At 43.2% G+C, this 21,579-nt stretch overlaps 1 protein-coding gene across 2 annotated transcripts in view; it reads left to right on the top strand.

Annotated features, from left to right (window-relative positions):
* LOC121515074 (contactin-1a-like) overlaps positions 1 to 21,579 on the top strand; it is a 106,743-nt gene that overhangs the window by 52,312 nt on the left and 32,852 nt on the right. For both annotated transcript variants that reach the window (XM_041795655.1, XM_041795654.1), the window contains exons 4-6: positions 4,078 to 4,116; positions 19,632 to 19,758; positions 20,532 to 20,710. In XM_041795655.1, coding sequence (XP_041651589.1) covers positions 4,078 to 4,116; positions 19,632 to 19,758; positions 20,532 to 20,710 — 345 coding nt within the window. The remainder of the gene's footprint in view (positions 1 to 4,077; positions 4,117 to 19,631; positions 19,759 to 20,531; positions 20,711 to 21,579) is intronic.

The following is a 21,579-nucleotide window of genomic DNA, read 5'->3' as shown; positions in this document are numbered from 1 at the left end:
GGCTGCTTAAGTCCATGCACTTTAAACACAGACAAAAGGATAGTTGGCACTGTTAGCTCACTTATTTGTAATGATACTTGAATGGAGGAGATCAGAAATATAGTTTACTTAAAGAAGAATGCTTCTGTGAGGTGATAGCATTGTGGACCCAAAATATAGAGCTTGGCAACCGATGTCACTGTGCGGTGCATTATGGGCTTTCTTTGGGTCAGAACTGGCCTGAACCACCATACTGGCAGGCCATCAGTTGCACCATATTATATAAATCAGTGGTTTCCAAAATGAAGGCCAGGACCCCCTGGGCGGCCGCAAAACCCTGAGAGGGGGTCGCAAAAAGCCTTCCAAAAAAAAAAAAAGCTGTGTGTTCAGCTATGCCTCTAGCACACTTAATGACTGTGGGGGTCCGTGGTCTCTGTCCCCATTATTTGGAGGTCATTGGCTTTAAAGTTTGGGAATAAAGGTGCTGCAAACATTTTTCCAGCATGTCTAATAATTCTTAAAAATTGTTTAAAAGAAAATCGTAGATGCAGAGACAAACTCCTACCTGATGCAAAGAGACGCTATAAAAAGATCAATCTTGAATCCTACGTTTCCTGAAATTTTTACCTGCTTCACATGTGGTCTAAGTGCTTACACTGCCTAGTTTCTAAATTTCAAATATCTGGAAGCTCATGTCTAGTTTAACAAAACCTGGAAGTCTATAAAAGCCAGAGAAGTATTTGCAGGTGAGCCCTGTCGTGTAACTTCCCACTGATGTGAAGATTCAGGTAACAAAAGGTGATGATCTAAATAAAGAATACTATTCAAATAGGCCACATCAAAGTAGACCTGTGAATCTGTTTTCATGCATCATCAGTAACAATAAGTGCAATATCAGCCACAACACAGTACTAGGAACATGAAATATTGATATCCACAGATACTTTGTTGTTTAAATGTTTAGAATAATACTGCATCAGCAGTTGGATTTCTATTTCTCATAATAGCAGTAACGAGTTTCATTTCAAATTAACTATGCTGATTTGATTTGGTGATTTTTTGATTCAGTCATGTAATGTTCTGAAATCAACTAGTTTACTCAGACACTGTTGTGGGTGGACACTATCCTTTGTCCTGTGCTCCTGAAGCTGAGTGAAAACAGTTATTTACAGTATTTAACCGTGTTCCCGGGGTCTCTGTCAGAGTTAAATGTTAATAAGGAATGGGGTAGGGGCTGCAGTGTGGTGTTTAATCTGGCTGTAGAGTGGAGAAACCTGCATCTGTTGTCACAAACTCAGGGTAACCAGTTGTTTTAGATCAGCCAAATTGTATGGCTGGATAGTTCAGTGGTTTACATTGTTGACTGTAGTATGGGAGATTGGGGGTTCAAGTCACTGTCAGACCACAAGTGTCCAGTGTGGGTCCTTGGGCAAGGTCCTGAACACCAGCAAAACCTGTCCAAGGTCTAAGTCGCTTTACATGAAAGCAACTGCTAAATGACATTGTAACTGTGAAATGAATGACACCTGTCAGGTGATTAGCAGAGTTGTGAGCCCCGAGGTCCATGGGGTATGTGGCTGTCTATGAATCATATTTAGGAAAACATTAATAAGATTGAGTCCAGCTCGATTGAAAAACCTTTATTTTTCTTAATGTATTTATTGTTGGTGACTGTGATGCACTTCTCACTCATACAAACATTTTGGCTACAGTCGGCTTTTAATAAAATTCCTTTAAAAGTGCATAAAAATAGGTTGAAACCAGTAGGACTGTAACACTACTTAGCAGTGGCTGCAGCAGTGGCCCCACAAGTCACCACGGTGGACTGGGGTGTAACTCCATGTTGCCAAGCTCTATAAGCCACTGTCACAGTGAACAAAAGCTAAGAGAGTCAAAAAATATAGGGAAAGCGCAGGGAGATATACAATATATAATTTTTGAGTTATTGTTTATGGATTCATAACATAATGAGGGTACTCAGTATGGCTGTGGATCAATACAGTTGGTTTTCTCTTAACCAGAAAGTTGTTGGTTTGATACCCAGCTCATGTAGCCACATGCAAAAGTTCAGCAAGATACTGAACCCCTAATTACTCTCACTTCTGTGTCAGTATGAGGAGTAGATCTACAAATGTATAGCTGTTTTATTTTAACAGACAGATTGCAGCCAACAGACTTGGGTTACTTTAAATACACTATATTGCCAAAAGTGTTCGCTCACCTGCCTTGACTCGCGTATGAACTTAAGTGATATCCCATTCTTAATCCATAGGGTTTAATATGACGTCAGTCCACCCTTAGCAGCTATAACAGATTCAACTCTTCTGGGAAGGCTTTCCACAAGGTTTAGGAGTGTGTTTATGGGAATTTTTGACCATTCTTCCAGAAGTGCATTTGGGAGGTCACACACTGATGTTGGACGAGAAGGCCTGGCTCTCAGTCTCTGCTCTGATTCATCCCAAAAGTGTTCTGTCGGGGTGAGGTCAGGACTCTGTGCAGGCCAGTCAAGTTCATCCACACCAAACTCTCTCATCCATGTCTTTATGGACCTTGCTTTGTGCACTGGTGCACAGTCATGCTGGAACAGGAAGGGGCCATCCCCAAACTGTTCCCACAAAGTTGGGAGCATGGAATTGTCCAAAATCTCTTGGTATGCTGAAGCACTCAGAGTTCCTTTCACTGGACCATAATAAAACCCCACACCACAATACCCCTCCACCAAACTTTACACTTGGCACAATGCAGTCAGACAAGCACTATTCTCCTGGCAACCGCCAAACCCAGACTCGTCCATCATTACCAGATCATTGCCAGATGGAGAAGCCTGATTTGTCACTCCAGAGAACATGTCTCCACTGCTCTAGACTCCCATGGCGGCTGCTTTACACCACTGCATCCAGCGCTTTGCATTTCACTTGGCAATGTATGGCTTTGATGCAGCTGCTTGGCCATGGAAACCCATTCCATGAAGCTCTCTACGAGCTGTTCTTGAGCTAATCTGAAGGTCACATGAAGTTTGGAGGTCTGTAGCGATTGACTCTGCAGAAAGTTGGCGACCTCTGTGCACTATGTGCCTCAGCATCCGCTGACCCTGCTCCACCATTTTACATGGCCTACTACTTTGTGGCTGAGTTGCTGTCGTTCCCAATCGCTTCCACTTTGTTATAATACCACTGACAGTTGACTGTGGAATATTTAGGAGTGAGGAAATTTCACGACTGGACTTGTTGCACAGGTGGCATCCTATCACAGTACCACGCTGGAATTCACTGAGCTCCTGAGAGCGACCCATTCTTTCACAAATGTTTGTAGAAACAGTCTGTATGCCCAGGTGCTTGATTTTATACACCTGTGGCCATGGAAGTGATTGGAACACCTGATTTCAATTATTTGGATGGGTGAGTGAATACTTTTGGCAATATAGCGTAGGAGAGGACATTGATTGACATTTTTGTTTATTAAAAAAACAAACAAAGTTTGATGGTTAATGTGACATAAATGCTATGATAGCAGAACAAGTCAAGCATGTCTGAATAAAAATCAAATGAGTGTGTTTTCTGTAGTTCAGCTGGCTCAAAGTCTAGATTTTGACATACATTAGAAGGTTGCAACAGAGTAAACCATTTCTGTTGTGTTTGTTATCTTAATGCAGTCGTAATGTAATTGTTTCTCTCCTGGTTGTGCTGTGTATTAGTGGCTATTTGAAATAGCTCACCAGAGTGATGAAAGCCCCATCCACTCAAAGCCGGCTTCAGAAGCTTTGAAATTTCTGTTTTATTGTGAAAAACAGGATGTAGAGGAAACCACAGAGATGGCCTCCAGCCAGAGGTAGTTTTTCAGTCCAAAGTGCGCTTTCCAGCCATTCATCACATTCTTGGCAGCAAAAAGGATTCTGTCAAAGACTTGCACCATCTGAAGAAACTTTTACTATGATACATGAGTTGCTTTGATATTTTCTTTCTTGTTTTTTCCTGTAAGACGTGAGAGTAATACATCTTCAGTACAAGGACATAGGAAGTTAAAAATTCAATAACAGTGGTCAATATTTGCAGCAATGTGGTTCAGTATGCTGACATGATGTCCCTTTAACTGTTACAGATGCATCGACGTATGGGGAGTTACCTGACTTCTATACAGGTAAGAGTGATAATCATCTCATATAATTATGGTTACTTAATCCAGACAATTATTCCAGCGCTGTTTGAAATATGAATCAAATTCCAATAAAGCATAAAATATGTACTAAGTGCTTTTGGCTTTTGTAAAAGTAGAAGACATTTTGCATCTGCTATAGATGTATTTAATATGGACAACACATCATAACCCCCTGCCATTCTACAAAGATGAAGCCAAAATAGCCCTTTAAATCTCTACTATAAGGATCCGCAGTGTTAATGTCACACCACTTCTGCTACTGAAAACACACTTAACCCACTAGTAAAACATCAAAGATCCATCAGATCAGTGAAATCTACCACATGAAAGATTCCATTGCAAAATTAATTCAGACACCCATAGTTATAGATTTTCAATGACTCTTGTTAATGTTTTATTATGTTTCGTCTCACTGTTCTTTCCCTACTATGCTAAGCGCTGCAGGAGCAGCATTCATCAACAGAGCTGTCAATCATGACATTGTTCTATTTATAGCATCAGATTCAAAGTAGGGTGTAACTGCAAGTTCTCTTGACAAGAGAAAGAAAGTTTTCTTGATATTAAATGTAGAATAATGAGTTGTTTTAAGTCGGAGTATTAAATTCAAATCATAAATGATTTATAACTAAGTAACATATACTATATCCTGAGCTGAAATAATGCTTTTCTTGGAGTTCAGTTTACTCACATTATTAAAGTTGAGTTTATAAGTTGAACCACCCTGACATGTTTTACAGTGGGATAGTCTAATGCAAGGGTGCCAAATGCAGCCCTTAACCCATTTTTAATTGGCCCAAAACAAATTCTAAAACATAAGTGAAAATTTTCAGACATAAGAACATGAAGCTTGTGCTGGACTGTGTGTTTTATCTATAGTGACAGATGAGTTTAGTTTTGCTACCATGGGTGCTCATCCGTGACGGCACCACAAAACTATACATGTCTTTTGTGAAGACGTTATGAATTTATTTGGATTAGTGTAGATTTTAGTTTCAGTGCTAGATGGTGCTACTGTGCTAATTCTGTAAACAAACATTTTGACAGGACAATTTATTGATGTGCTCTTTGTGACTTAAACTGGGACGATACTGTACATTCTCAGGGTGGAGCCACTGATAGCAATAGCCAACCAGGGCTACCCTGAAATCTGACTGGCCTCCCTAAAATCCTTGAAATGACTGGCTATTTGCCTTGTCAGCCATTTACCAGCCATTTTAGCATATCCAGTCAATAAGCACATCTTTACCTATATTAGTCTGGATTTACTGACTTCAATATTATAAAGGTGAGGTAAATGAAAGTGACTCCCCTATCCTTATAATCTCTTGCATGTGCCTCCCATAAGATAAATGCTCAACCCTTATACAGTCTATGGCATAGACACAGACAACTTTTAGAAGTTACCCTGTCACTGTGCTTGGTTCTTGAATTGTACAGTTTGTGGCCCCATAGAATTATCCAAGAGAGTCCATCACTCCTTATGTGTACAGGGTCAAACAGAAATCCAATTAACAGCTTTAACAAACCAGTTAAAACATTGTAGACTACTAAATTTTAACCATATTGATGTGTAATTTCTAAACAACTTCTGCACATAAGGTGCATCAAATGTAAGAATCCATAGTGATGAGGTGTCAAGCTGAAGGCTGCCCTCAAGGCTAAACAATCTTTAACAACTACAGAGGTCACATGGCTGACAAGTAATGAGTTTTTTTTTATGTCCATATGCCATAAATCGTCTGTCAAAGTCCCCTTGAAAAATTCAGGAGATTCCAATCCGTTCACTTAAATCAAGACTATTGAAGGTATCATTTAAAATGTGAAAATGGAACTTGTGCCTTTTGATTTATAGCCTTCAAAGAGAAACAAAGAGGCATCGTCTGTTTAGTAATGGGCTGATATTAGGCGGCCTTGGAGTTCACAGAGGAAGAATTGGTGATTCATGGTCGAGGATTCACTGGATCTGACTTAGAAGAGGCAGGCCACTTGTGATTGTTGAGTGTTCTCATGTCAGAACAAGCCTTGTGCAAGATCTGTTTTGCTTCTGTGCTGCACAGTTTCCCATTTTCTTCATTACAGTCGGCTCCTTTCATTACAATCGGCTCTTGGTGCAAGGGATGTCAGTAAATAGACCTTTACACAACTCTGATACAGAGTTGTAGTGGAGCGCAAGGCCACGTTATCAATAAAGTAAGTCAACACAAAAGTCAACATCTGCTGTATTTAACACCCGTCCAAGCTTTTGTGCGCTGTTGTTCTTGTAATTTACAATGAAAGACAGGAATAGGTCTAAATGAGCTTCACTTGCAGCTCTGTCCATCTTTTGTCCAGTCAACCCCCTTAGGAGGAAAAAATACAATAACATCTCTGCCTGTCAGGATTTGTTAGGGCCAGCAGTGACAGACGGCTCCATTCAAATCTGTCTGGAGGTCATGTTTATTTCCCCTGTTGCTATTCCTGGAGTTTTTCATCTTGCAGATGTGAATTAATCTAAATGACGATTGTTAACATCTTTAATTGCATGAATCTTGGATGATCATTAGAGCTAGTAACTGAATTAGAGCTGCGTAGACTCATTATGGTATGGTGGAGGAGACAGGAAAAGAAAAGGCTGATGATCATTTTATGGCACAGTTAATAATTCAAACATGCAGTCCAGATAAATAGGGTTATGATAGACTAATTTGGTGTATTTTAAGTTTTTAGTGTCAGATATTTTAACATACATTACATGTAACCTTAAACACTGACACATTGTATTTATTTCCTGTCCTGTAAAAACTTAGAGCAGTAATCATCAATTAGCGACCCAGGGGCCATATCAGCCCCCGAGAGCTCCCCATCCAGCCACCAAAAGATGATAACATTCAGAAAAAGTGAGGACTTTTATAAATATCCTGGCTTTTACTTTTTCAAAATTCAACGTAAAAAAACACCATAATAACAATCCACCTACATCCAAAAATGTAAAACAACAAATCTTGGTGGGGCAGATTTGTTCTTAGGTTGCCAGGCAACAAGTGGAGCCTCCAAGAAGTCGCTGTGCCCAGCCAAAAAATATTCCAAAAATAGTCTATACTGATCTTTTATCTAACTCTATAAGGAAGTAAATAAATGCACTTACAAAGAAAGGTTTGTTGGCAAATGCCATTTCAAGATTATCTTAATGTTAAATACCAAACAGAAAGGAGATATGTGTTCATAAAAAAGAAATCCTGATCATCATTTCTTTTTTATCAATCAGGAACCCTCCTTTTCTACTAAAGGTTGCTGAACTGACAGTGTCCGTTGCTGTACATTCAGTCTGTGTGTCTGTGGCTAGGATTTACACCACATGTGTTGTTTTTCTGAGGAAAATCAAGTGGAGGCAGGCTGTCAGCGAGGGGTAAATTGGTTGAAAGAAGGCTTGCTGATTTGTTCCTGGGGAACAAGTTGTGATGCTGCTTGCAGGTTGAATTGGTGACGGATCCCGTGAGGAGCTGAAACATGTTTCCTGGTCTTTCTTTTATTTTATTTTTCACCCAGTTTTTTTCTCATGTTTTTCTCTATGAAGCTCTAACTCTGGATGACTTTAAAAGTCTTGCTGCCTTTTACAGCGTCACCTCTCCTGGACATGTTGACATTTTATCGATGTCTGCAGAAATAACACAGCATGAGCCTGCTGAAAATCCCCTGAATGATACTCCTGATACTCCATGGACTGCAGTGTTTAAGGTCACTCTGCACTAAAAATCCAAGAAAATGCTGCTTGGATCTGTATTTGACTTATTTTTTCAAACCTTGATAAATATGAAGGTGTAGCGTTGGTGGACAAGAAACAAATCAAAGACACACACTAGTGGTGTATCAAACATCTTCATTGGTATTACTTAGGCTACAGAATGGGATTGCAGCACTGCCATGACTGGTTTAAACACAACAGGTGCATATGCAAAAATAAAAACAACTGATAGTTACAACTTTTAGTTTGTCTTTTAGTTTGTCTTGAGTTTAATGCTGCAGTGACTTGAATCTCTATTCCAGTGGCTTCACCACATGTTAAATGTTGGTGTGTAAGAATAGATGACTTGTTAGTTCTACACTAAAGGGGAGAAGCAGGCTATGGCTGTGATTCATGGTCTAAAAGGGGGGTGGATATAAGTGCACTTGCTGCTAATTCTATCTACACTAAAGCTCTGTTTTTCATGATAAACACATTGTTTACAGCAGATTATTCCAAATAAAAGTTCCCACTTGTCACATTGTCAGATGCTTTTATTGTGAAACACCAGTTTTGGGAAAGCATAACTCAACTCAGCAGGAGAGAAAGGAAACTGTAAACCACAGATTCAGTTACAAGCCACAATGTACTGAGAATTGGACACACAAAGACAGCATCTTTCTGTAATCCTATGCACAGAAATGAGTTGAGTGTCATATCACAGGCTTGTTTTAGAGGGACAAGCAGGTGTAGCATTTGAAAATGCAATAAAATGCTCCAGCCAACTTAATATTGTAATACCATGGTATAATAATTAAAGAGCCAAAAAAAAGAAAAACATTGACATAGATTTTAGGTCACATTTCCCACTTCTGTCACATCTATTTCTTTACATTTGTGATGGTTTAAATCACCCAAAAACTGCTCACTGTTTTGTCAGCAAACTTGGCAAACTTCAGTATTTCCAGCATATGATTTTATACTCCATTGTTTCCCCTACCATTATATTAGCCCCCCCTCAATAAACAGGTGGACGACCTTTAATAAACCTCGTCCACATGCAGATTATGACAGAAACTCTTCAACCTTTATAAACATAGGAGTATTGACAAAAGATCACACAGGCATAGAGACAACAGGAGGATACGGAGACATGCAATGTGTGTGAATAGTAATAGTGAAGAGAAAGAAAATGAGTAGATAAAGTAAGTGGAGGAAAAACAAGCTTCATCATAAAGTACAATTACCAAAATACATAATCTTACCTGTTATGAATATGTTATATGTCACAATAAATGGTTTCTTAAATAATTATTTGGTTATTAATTTGTTAAATCTTTCAAATGTCAGACTCATTTGCGTGAGGGGAGGCCTTTTTGACAGCACAGGTAAACTTTACACTTTATTTTGGTGATACAGTCCTAAAGTTACTCCTGAAGTGGCAGGAAGGCAAAAAAAATTAATTTCCAACCTTGTCATTCATACATGCATAAATAAATAAATAAAGATAGATAGATAGATAGATAGATAGATTTTCTGTCTAGTATGTAGACAGCATAAACAGGCAGTTGTGAAAGGAAACCAGGGAACCAAGGCTGTAGACCTAGGGGAAACACTGTACTCTGTTCAGTTTTACTCAACCTATTCAACTGAAAAGCCAAGTAGTTGAGAAATACCTTTGTAAAGGCCTTTACACACTGAGTCTGATTTTTCACTCATGTCTCATGTTGTTCTAATCATGTTTGCATACAAACGCTGAAATTTTCGTCCATCATATTTTTTTTCGTAACAGGTTTGATTTTATGCGAAATTTCACATCAGTCCAAGTCATTTAAATGGGTGACTGATGATTCAAAAAACAGTCCCTATTGCTTCCTCCTAGCTTGCTCACCCCTGCCGAACCCCTCCTCTCTCTCCCTCCCTCTCTCTCGCACTGAAATCTCTCTTTAAACACCAAAGTTTGCTATTTATTATGTGGATATCAACCATGGAAATATAACAGATAAAGCAGCGCTATGACGCATGAGCAGGTGCTGTGGGAAGCTCTCTGTCAGGATGGATCCAACAGGATTTTAAAGGAGTGACAGAGTCACAGGCTCACAGTATGAAACAATTTACCACATTCTACAGATTTTCACAGTGAAGGCAAAATGTTTGACATCTCTGACTGTGCATTTGGCTCCACAGAGCGTACGCAGACTGGTACCACCACTTTGATGTCCACACCTCTGCAGAAAAGTTTGGCTGGCTGTGAGGCAGAATAATTAATTATTCAACATCAAAAATTAAAGGAGTAGATTTTTACCCCAGGGACTATTTGCACTACCACCATGCCTCATTATATTGCTCAAGGGTTTGTGGGTAATTATTGCCACACGGTGCTTTTTGTGCTTCCAGGAAACAATATGGTATCTGTCCCACTTGGACACTCTTTTGGTCATGCAAACAAACCGTGCAGCAGATGTAGCCCAAATACACAGATGTGTGTAAAGTTACCATCAGAGGAGGAATTTCATTTGGGATTCAGGGAAATTATGTTACTCATTTGGATGTGGAACAAAAATCATACAAATAATTTACTCTGAACAATGTGAGCTACGACATGTTAAACAGCTGGACATTTTATCAAAAGGAAATAATTAAACAAATTGGACCAAACGCCGCAGTTTGATGTTCACATGAATCATGCTGTTCAAGTCAGAAACTCATTCTGTTGCACCTAAAATTAAACCCAAAGACTCGGTGAATAATTGGTGTCTCATTACAGACGTTACATGCTAGAGGAAGATAGAAGGCGACTGAAATAACAGCCTGAATGGTATTTCAAATTGAAATGAGAGTCTAAACGTACCTTTTCTTCAGTTAATAAGAAGTCTGTGTTTGATAATGAGCAAGTCCAGATGAAGTCCTGTTTCATTCGGCTTCATTTGGAGACATATAACCTCTTACTCTCTGAATTTGTGTCTGTGTTCCTACACCTTTTTTAGTGATGTGTTTTCGTCAGAGGGATCTCTCCATTGGCCATTGTGTAAATAATTACTTCTCTGTGAGGCAGGTCAGCTCTGTTCATCCACAGTTAACTTGGGCTCAGAAAGGAAACAGAGAAAGCGTTTTAAGCAGGGAAAAGGAAAACCTGAGAGACACACAGACACAGAAAGAAAATAAAACAGAGACTGGAACAGAGATGTAGCTTTGGGGAGTTGAAAAGAGATCGTCTGTGTTCTGGACAAAACGCATCCGTCATGTTTGGAATGAGGCTGGAAAGACTTTATAAGAGACTAAAGTGGGAAGCTGACAGTGGGAGGCTTTGAGAGGTTTAGAAAGAGATGATTCAAGTATTAGAGTCAGAAACAAGAATTAGGATCTGCAGAAATGTTTCTGCTTTGTGAAGCTGTTCTGAAGTACCATGTTGATTTGAGCTGAAACTTAAGACATAAAAAACATGGTGAATTTCAGTTGGTGAAACACGTGCCATTAGACACTCCATTTGGCATGTTTGCATGCTAATGTTTGCTAATCAGCGTTAAGCTATTACAAGATGAGGCTTTTACGTTTCCATGTATTTTTTGACTAAGAAGTATGAGGCAATTCAAATTCAGACTTTTTTATTGTCCTTGATGGACTGTTTACCAAAGTCGTACAGTCTGGCCTTGTGCTAACCTTGCAAAGCAGATGGATTAGCCAGACTCCACACATCTGTCGTCAAGAAAATCTATCTTGTAAAGCTCCAATACACAAAATTGTGCTAAACCAGAAATAGTTCAGACGAATCAGCCTCATTTGATTAAAACAAGGTGGTAACAACGTGTGGGGTTAAGTTGTACTGGGAGCTGTTGGCAATCGGTGCCACCAGTGTAGCATTTAGCACAGATGTAGCTATGGTATAGGAGCAGTTTTATCAGAATTGCACCACGTTTCTTTATGAAATAAATAGCAAAGAACAGCACTGAAAGTTCTTCATGATGGTAAAGGTGTTTTAACTCCTCTGCCTAACTGCTTTGGCATGAGTTCCCAAGAATTACAGGGGGATGGGTTGTTGTAGTGTGAGTCGGTATCTACAATGGTTGCCCAACTGGCCTCAGCATGACTTCCATCCACATCAAGCTCCATTGCATATAAACTATGGCAGCATTTGCCTGTTGAGCACATGCGTACAACCTTATTTTCTCTTTGCTCTTAATGGCCCATAATGATTAAAGGTTAATGGATCTGAGATGTCTTAATGGCTTAGTTAATGTGCATGGTGTGGTGTTTATTTTGTATTGAATATTTTACTTTGTGGTACTTCCGGTTTCCGGAGCTGGTTGCTGGCTGCTAACTTGACTCTGTTTCTCCTGAGGCGTTCACCCTGCCCCCCTGGTGCTGTGGAGAGGCACACCTGCAGCGAATCCTCTAATCACACCTGCTATTTAAGACTGGCTGCAGCTCTCTACAGCGCCTGAGTCTTGTCTACATTACCTCACGGTAAACGTCGTCTCCGGGCTCCTTCTCGTGATCCTTCAGAGAAGTTCTTTGTGCTTTTGATGATTCCAGTGATCTCTAGTGTTTGCATTTTGTGTACATTGTCGCTAACGTGCCTCTCCTCCTTTTTTCCAGTGCCTCCTGCTCAATTCACCACAGCCAGCTCCAGCACTCCCTCACTCCCTCCTGGACTCTTGGAATCCCTTCCCCTGGTGCACTTATCCTCACAATAAAACTGTTAAAACTGCTTCCTCCGCACCTGAGTTCAACCCTTACACAAAACATCACAGAAGACTCAGGCCAGAAATGGACTCAGCGGAATCAGACACCCTCAAAACGGCCATCACCCACCAAGGACAACGCCTAGGACATCACGAGTCCATGTTAAAAGGTATCATGCAATCTCTTCAGACTCTCAACACCCAGGTCTCCAGCATATCCGAGCAGTTACTCTCAGTCACTCAGCCTCACCACCCCCACTCCTGAGCCTCCACCTGTCAGTGTTCAGCCACCCGCAGTAGATCCCTCACCTTCTCCTCCCCTCCCCCACTATAGAGAGCCTCATGTACCTCACCCTGATTTCTTCTCAGGAGAAATAGGTAGCGCTAGTGGGTTTTTGTTAAGATGTTCCCTTGTGTTTGACCAGCAGCCCCTGAGTTACCCCACGGACAGGGCCAAGATAGCTTTTGTAATTAATTTGTTACGTGGGAAAGCCTCCTGCGGGGCCACTTCTGTTTGGGAGAGAGAATCCAGTGTTAGCTTCTTACTCGTTATTTTCTAGTGAACTATGTCGGATTTTTGATCATCCCCTCCAGGGCCAAGAAGCAGCCAAACGTTTATTTTCCCTCTACCAAGGTAACCAATCAGTAGCTGATTTCTCCATTGATTTTCGTATTGTAGCCTCTGAGAGCGGGTGGGGGGAGACCGAGCTCAAAGGGGTTTTTCTTAAGAGTCTTTCTAGTGAGCTTAAGGATGAACTCGCTTCCCGGGATGAACCTGACTCCCTTGAGGGTTTAATTTCACTAGCCATTCGCATTGACAACCGTTTGAGAGAAAGACGCAGCGAGAGCCGACAGCAAAGGCCCTCCAGCTCCGTCCGTAGCTCCCCCCTCTGGTCAGTCTGCTCTTCAGTCTCCTGAACACACTAGGTCTTCCCGTGACTTTTCCCCCACTCCTGTTGATGAACCCATGCAGTTAGGCCGCACCCGACTAACCCCCAGTGAGCGCCAAAGACGCTTTAACCTTAGACTGTGTATCTACTGTGGTCAGACAGGTCACTTTCTCGCTACTTGTCCCCAGACGCCAAAAGACAGGGCTCACCCGTGAACGAGGGCACTCGGGTGAGCCAGACCTCTTCCTCCTCTAGCCCTCCCCTGCGCATAGCCGTTCCCTCTAGTGTCCTCTGGGGGCGCGATTCCGTGCCCATTAGTGCGCTTGTTGACTCCGGAGCTGACGACAACTTTATTCAGGACACGTTAGCTCAACAGCTCCAACTCCCCCTTGAACCCTTACCGACTCCTAAGAACATCACCGCCTTAGACGGCAGGTTGCTTGCTAAGGTTACTCACGGACAGCCCCCATAACCCTCATTATCTCGGTAATCACAGTGAAAAATTCAGCTGTTTGTTATTCCGTCCCCTCACGCTCCCGTTGTTTTAGGTCTCCCTGGCTCCAATTACATAATCCTCAGATCAATTGGAAAACCGCTACCATAACCAATTGGAGCGTACACTGCCACTCACTGCTTGCGTTCAGCCAGTCCACCGGTCAGTCGCCCTTCCGTCACTCCCACTCCTCCTGATTTATCCAATGTCCTCAGGAATACCATGATTTAGCCCCGGTCTTCAGCAAGGACCTAGCCGTCTCTCTCCCTCCTCACCGTCCCTATGACTGTGCGATCGATTTGCTCCCTGGCGCGTCCCTGCCCAGTAGTCGCCTGTACAACCTCTCCGCCCCGGAGAGGGCGGCCATGGAGACTTACATTCATGATTCGTTAGCCACAGGTCTCATCCGTCCCTCCTCGTCTCCTCTAGGAGCTGGTTTCTTTTTCGTCAAAAAGAAAGACTCCACACTCCGCCCCTGTATCGATTTCAGAGGACTTAATGACATCACTGTAAAAAACAAATACTCACTTCCCCTCATTGACCCCTCTTTCGAGCCTCTCTGTTCAGCCCAGGTCTTCTCCAAGCTAGATTTAAGAAATGCCTATCACCTCATCAGAGTTAAAGAGGGAGACGAATGGAAAACAGCCTTTAAGACCCCTATTGGCCACTTCGAATACCAGGTCATGCCTTTTGGTCTCACTAACGCCCCTGCAGTTTTTCAGGCTCTCATTAATGATGTGCTCAGGGACATGCTCAATCGCTTCGTGTTCGTATATCTTGACGATATACTTATCTTCTCCAGGTCACTCCAGGAACACCAGCAACATGTTCGTTTAGTCCTCCAGAGGCTACTAGAGAACAGACTTTATGTCAAACCCGAGAAATGTGAGTTTCACACCCCATCAGTCAGTTTTCTAGGGTTTATCATTGCCCAGGGCCAATTACAACCCGATCCTGCTAAGATCAGAGCAGTCACTGATTGGCCCGTCCCAGGTAACCGTAAGGAACTCCAGCGATTTCTAGGCTTCGCAAACTTTTATAGAAGGTTCATTAGAGATTACAGTAGGGTGGCTGCTCCCCTCACTAGGCTCACCTCCCCTAGTTCCCCCTACCGGTGGTCACCTGAGGCTGCTGAGGCATTCACCAGGCTCAAGACTCTGTTCACGTCAGCTCCCGTCCTCAAGCACCCTGACTCCTCCCTCCAATTCGTGGTGGAGGTGGACGCCTCGGAGACCGGAGCCGGGGCTGTTCTGTCGCAAAGAGACCCCGTTACGAAGAAGCTTCACCCTTGTGCCTTCTTCTCTCGTCGTTTGTCCCCGTCCGAGAGCAATTACGACGTGGGAAACCGAGAGCTGCTGGCTGTGGTGTGGGCACTACAAGAATGGAGGCACTGGCTGGAGGGCACGCGACAGCCCTTCATCATTTGGACTGACCACAAGAACCTCGCCTATCTGCGCACGGCGCGCAGACTCAACTCCCGTCAAGCCCGGTGGGCTCTTTTTCTCAGTCGTTTCCACTTCACCCTCTCCTACAGGCCAGGCTCCAGAAACACTAAACCTGATGCCCTTTCTCGTTTGGACTCCCCTTCTCGTGAGAGTGTTGAGCCGGAACTGATTGTTGGCCCCTCCTGTATCGTCGGTGCTGCCACATGGGACATCATCCAGGCAGTCAAAGACGCCCAGAAAGCTCAACCGGACCCGAACTGGACCCCAGACCGTCCTCTTCGTCCCGGACTCAGCTCGCTCTCCAGTGCTCCATTGGGCTCACGCATCAAAACTCACCTGCCACCCGGTTTCCAGAGGACCCTCGGGTTCCTACAGCAGAGTTTCTGGTGGCCGGGCATGACCAGAGACACCCGTGAATTCGTGGCTGCTTGCTCCACCTGTGCCAGAGGAAAATCCTCTCATCAACCCCCTGCTGGCCTTCTGCATCCCCTGTCCACTCCTGGTCGTCCCTGGTCGCACATAGCCTTGGACTTCGTCACCGGTCTCCCACCCTCTGAGGGAAACACAGTCATCCTGACTATAGTGGATCGGTTCTCCAAAGGCGTCCATTACGTCCCTCTCCCCAAGCTCCTCTGCCTTGGAGACGGCTCACCTGTTGGTCCTCCATGTCTTCCGTATCCATGGAATTCCTAGCGACCTCGTGTCGGACCGCGGACCCCAGTTTGTATCACGTGTATGGAAAGAGTTCTGCAAGGAGCTGGGGCCACAGTCAGCCTATCCTCTGGGTACCACCCACAGAGCAACGGCCAGACTGAAAGGGCCAATCAGAGTCTGGAGGCCTTACGTTGTGTTGCTGCCCATCATCCCTCTACCTGGAGCTCTCACCTCCCCTGGATTGAATATGCCCACAACTCTCTCACCTGCGCTGCTACCGGCATGTCTCCGTTCATGTGTTGCCTCGGGTATCAACCCCCCCTGTTTCCCGAACAGGAGATCTCGGTCTCCGTCCCTTCCGTGCAGCACCATCTCCAGCGCGTCAGAGAGGTGTGGCGGACAGCCAAGGCGGCACTCTCGCGCACGGCTGAGCGCAATAAAAGACTGGCTGACGCCCACCGCACTCCTGCCCCGGAATATCTCCCTGGCCAGAAGGTCTGGCTCTCCTCCAGAGATCTACCCCTCGAGACAGAATCCAAGAAATTGACCCCCCGCTACGTTGGACCTTTTGAGATCACCAAAATCATCAATCCCTCGGCAGTACAGCTCAAACTTCCTGAATCCATGAAGATCCATCCCACCTTTCATGTGTCACTACTCAAGCCGGTCTCCTCCAGTGATCTGAGCCCTCCTACCGTCGCCCCTCCTCCCCCCCGGATCATCGATGACCATCCCGCCTTCACCGTTTCCAAGATTCTGGACGTTAGACCTCGAGGCCGGGGTTACCAGTTTCTGGTGGATTGGGAGGGGTACGGCCCGGAGGAGCGCTCCTGGATTTCCAGAAAACTAATTTTAGACGACAACCTTCTTCGGGATTTCTACAAGGCGCACCCGGACAAGCCTGGCAGGACGCCAGGAGGCGTCCGTTGAGAGGGGGGTACTGTGGTGTTTATTTTGTATTGAATATTTTACTTTGTGGTACTTCCGGTTTCCGGAGCTGGTTGCTGGCTGCTAACTTGACTCTGTTTCTCCTGAGGCGTTCACCCTGCCCCCCTGGTGCTGTGGAGAGGCACACCTGCAGCGAATCCTCTAATCACACCTGCTATTTAAGACTGGCTGCAGCTCTCTACAGCGCCTGAGTCTTGTCTACATTACCTCACGGTAAACGTCGTCTCCGGGCTCCTTCTCGTGATCCTTCAGAGAAGTTCTTTGTGCTTTTGATGATTCCAGTGATCTCTAGTGTTTGCATTTTGTGTACATTGTCGCTAACGTGCCTCTCCTCCTTTTTTCCAGTGCCTCCTGCTCAATTCACCACAGCCAGCTCCAGCACTCCCTCACTCCCTCCTGGACTCTTGGAATCCCCTTCCCTGGTGCACTTATCCTCACAATAAAACTGTTAAAACTGCTTCCGTCTCCGCACCTGAGTTCAACCCTTACACAAAACATCACACATGGTTGATATCTGAGCAATATTTTAACTCAACTAGAAATTGTTGAGACACAAATCCAGCACCCTGGCAATCCATCCATTAGCTGATGAGATATTCCCTTTTTGGTAACCAAATTGTGTTGATCTGACTGACTACATATGCCTTTCCTTCAGCTGCATGCAGAGAGCTTAAGTATTTAACTTGCCTTAAAAGACAACCATAGCAATGTAAAGACAGAGAAGGTGAGCGTGAGCGATAGAATATAGGCTAGAGAGATGCAGAGTGGACAGAGTAAGTAAGAGACAGATAGTGAAACGAGGCAGATACAATGTAAGAGGCCTGTGTGTCTCCAGGCAGTGGTCCTTATGTGGCCTGCTTCAGCACTCCCCTTCACCATCTGTCACATCCCACATAGCAGGGAAAGGATAGAAATGGCACCAGTGCTCATCTCTCAGAGTTACACTCCAACTGCTATTTTAGCTCTGTAGCAGGGTTGCAGAGACTCCCTCCTCCAGCCCATTGCACATTTATATTTCATATTTACATGCAAAGTATTTATCAGAGTCTGCATCAGTCAAATAGGGTCACTACACCCCCTTTACTCCACTTAACAATGAGAGTGTGTTACTTTCAAATCCTTTTTTTGTCTTTGCCCTTTTTTCCTTCTCTTTTTCATCTCCCTTGTTCCCAGAGGAACAACATTTCCCACTTAATTTGCCTTCAATCAGCCCCGCAATGCTCCATTTATAGTATGTTTAATTCTCTTTCAGCCAATAGTAATTCAGAGTCCTTGGGATTTTCATCAATGTCAAACACTTGCACACGGTTGGCTGCTGGAGTGTGTCAGTGGGAGTGGATCCTGTCTTTAAACAGCTTAATTGCTGCCTCCTAGTTGGTCGTTGTGGTGTGAGAAGGGCTCTTCTAACTTGTTCATGAGGTTACAAGTCTGTCTGCATTTTGGTTAAGATTATAAGACTTTGTTAGTCCTTACAGCAAAGGCAGATAAAAATGCATTTGGTTCACTGCTGCCCAGCTGCACAGTACTTCAGATTACTTTACATCAATGTCAAGTGTTCAAAAAAGCATTCAGCTACTTGAATGTGTTTGAATTTTGGCTTTATTTTCTTCTTCTCTGCACATATTCATCTTCCATTTCCTCGTGGTAGTAAACAATATCAAAATGCAGCTTCATGAGGCAGAATATCATAGATAGGAGTTTCATTTGTCAATTTTCTTGCCATAAGACAATTTCAAAGAGCCTGAATTCTAAAATGAGTGCAAGCCTGGTTGTGAGGATGTAGCAAAAGCAGGATATTAATGTCTGAAAGAGCCAGCTTCTCCCCATTGAGGTGTCAGCTGTGCTCTCTGAGAACCCAGAGACACGCAGGGGAATAACACACGTGTGTGCACTCTCATTCTCACACATTTGTATTCCTGCAGTCACCTACAGACACTCTTGATCTGAGAGAATAATCAGCGTTTGAGAACATTTCGCCTCATTGCTTATTCATAGCCCAGCATTGTGTTTATGTCTTATTCATGCCTGTGCTCGTGATGTCTGTCTGTTTTAATGAGTAATTGGGGTTAATTGTGAGTGCAGATTGATAGTGTTAATTGAAGATGGAACCAAGAAAGACATTTTCATCAGCAAGCCTCGTCACCCTGGATGAGCCTGTGCAGGATGACACATTCAGCATGAGAAAGGGTCCGGATTATACAAAGTCAAGCTAGTGTTTCCAGATCCTGGATTTGTATTAGCCTCTAACAATATTACATTCACCGGTGACAGATGAGTGTGTTACTGTGGTTTGGCACCTGAGTGAGCTCCTCTCTGTCATAATTATTGTGATGTTGTGATTTGGATTAAAAGCAGAGACTTATTACTCTGCATCAAGCTTGACATAGAAGAGACAGAGAGAAGCGTGTGAATTCAAGGACAAGATTAGTTAAAGCTTAGCCCTGTAGTTTAACAATGTAAGTCTGTGCATCTGTAAAAACCCCAGGTCCTCACAGGGCAATCTCACAGTCGACTCAGTGTGATATTTTTTCTGTGGTATATCTGAACCTGCTGTCTAGTATTGATGGACCTGCCCCAGAACTGCCAGACAAACACAAAGCTTTGACAGCTTTATGTTTCCTGTTTGTAATTCTGACCCAGCTTGTTGTTATTTACCTCAGTGTTGTTTGGTTTCTTTGTGTACAGACGAAGCTACAGGTTACGGGCCAGTGTTTGAGGAGCAGCCGGTGGATACCATCTACCCAGAGGAGTCGCCCGAGGCAAAAATCACCATGAGCTGCCGGGCGCGGGCCAATCCAACTGCTACATACAAGTAACATATGCTCTCCATAAAGCTTGTCTCACTACTGCATGCTGTGTATTCTGTGTGCTCGCCATCTCTCAGCCTGTACTCAGACTATTTTAGGAGATGCTTGTAAATGCCAAGGTCACAAGGCTCTTTATCTTAACCTTTGCTGTAGCCCCAAGGTGAACTTCTGTTTGTGACCGTGCAGCAATCCAGCAGTGCATGAGAGTGTGACACATTTTCAAGCCAATGCCAAGAAATACAGTTATAGTTTAAAAAAATCCTGCACAACTTGTTTTGATGTTGTTTTCTGCCAACGCTAATGAGAATTATAATGCCAAATTATGACATGCCAGAAAAACACAAACAAATAAGATTTGGTTCCCGCTGGCACCCTTTCACTACCTCATTTTGCAGCTAAAAAATATAGAGCCTTTTCCAAGATTCATTTAAATTTAGATGTAAATGTATGTAAATTTTATAGCCGTGGCATCCCCCAAATCGGTTTCTCAGTCAGAGAGCCTGGAATTAGATGTCAGAGGGGGAAGAATTAGCTTTGACCGTGGCTGGTATTAAGAGGGTTCATCTACAGTACACTGCACAGTATTTCCAAATATGACTTTTGTTATTGCTAAGATAAAAAACATCCATCAGCTTTTTAATTCTTAGAGAATACAAGGGGATTTGTTGCAATAAAAAAACAATACAAGAAAGAAAAAGTGAATCAAACAGTCATCAAAGTGAATGGTTTCTTTCATACAGCACTGACCTTTTGGCCCTTTCTGTTTTCCTTTCTGCAGGTGGATGCTGGGGGACACAGAAATCTTCTTTAACACAGAGAACAGCCATTACAGTTTAGTCGGAGGAAACTTGGTCATAAGCAACCCGGTTAAAACACTACATGTAGGAAATTACTCCTGTTTGGCTTCCAACATGTATGGCACAATCATCAGCCAAGAGGCCTCAGTCCAGTTTGGATGTAAGTCACCCAGTTGTGAACCCACATAGAGACTGTTATGAAGATGTGCAGCACCATGCAGATTTAGCAGAGTATTGCCCTGGAGCCGTACTTTCATGCATATTAAGTACACTGACATTGCAAGGGCAGCTGGGACAAATTATAAGTGGTGTGGAAAGTGCACTTTCTGAATGGTTCAACTTCATTTTGCCACCAAAACTAATAAAAATTCTTATTAGACCTTCAGCTCAATTCATAAAGTAGTTTCTGAACTTTCCATCATCCTTAAACTTTTGGCGTACTTCTTTTCTGCATTGACTGTATTAATGTGAACAACACATCTCATTCTCCTTACGTTGTACAAAAATTAAGCCAAAATAACCCTTTGACAGCTGCTAACATGTTGCGAGACATGTGCTGAAGGGAGCTGGCTGGTGGATAGAAATTGATGCCACACCTCTTCAGTAAAACATAGCGCTTAATGCGCCAGGTCAAATTTCAGTCAAATATCTCTAAGTTTATAATAATTAAGCTTCAAAATCATTAAAAATGGGGCAGAAAAATTTGCTCTAGGATGGTGTGAGCATGTCTGTTGAATGAGCGGAAGCCACACCCACTCAGGAGAAATACCATCCTCTCAAATAAACATAATGCTATAATCTGAATGGAGGAAAGGACTCATGCTATTAGCCTGCCCCTTAACCTTAAGTTGACCTTGTGATCAGAGCACAGCGGCCTGGCCAGACAAGAGTCAAAGTACGTTTTTCTTTCTCTGTTACACTTTGACAGATCCAAAGGCCACTGTGGCTTTTAGATTTTGCAAATTTACCTCACAATAAACAAAAAAAACAGCATTTAACTGACTGTTTACTTTTAATAAAGGCAGTGAC

The sequence above is a fragment of the Cheilinus undulatus genome, linkage group 9 (assembly GCF_018320785.1).
Source record: "Cheilinus undulatus linkage group 9, ASM1832078v1, whole genome shotgun sequence".
Lineage (NCBI taxonomy): Eukaryota > Metazoa > Chordata > Actinopteri > Labriformes > Labridae > Cheilinus > Cheilinus undulatus.
The sequence above is the reverse complement of the archived record's forward strand: the minus strand, read 5'-3'. Positions and strand labels throughout refer to the sequence as shown.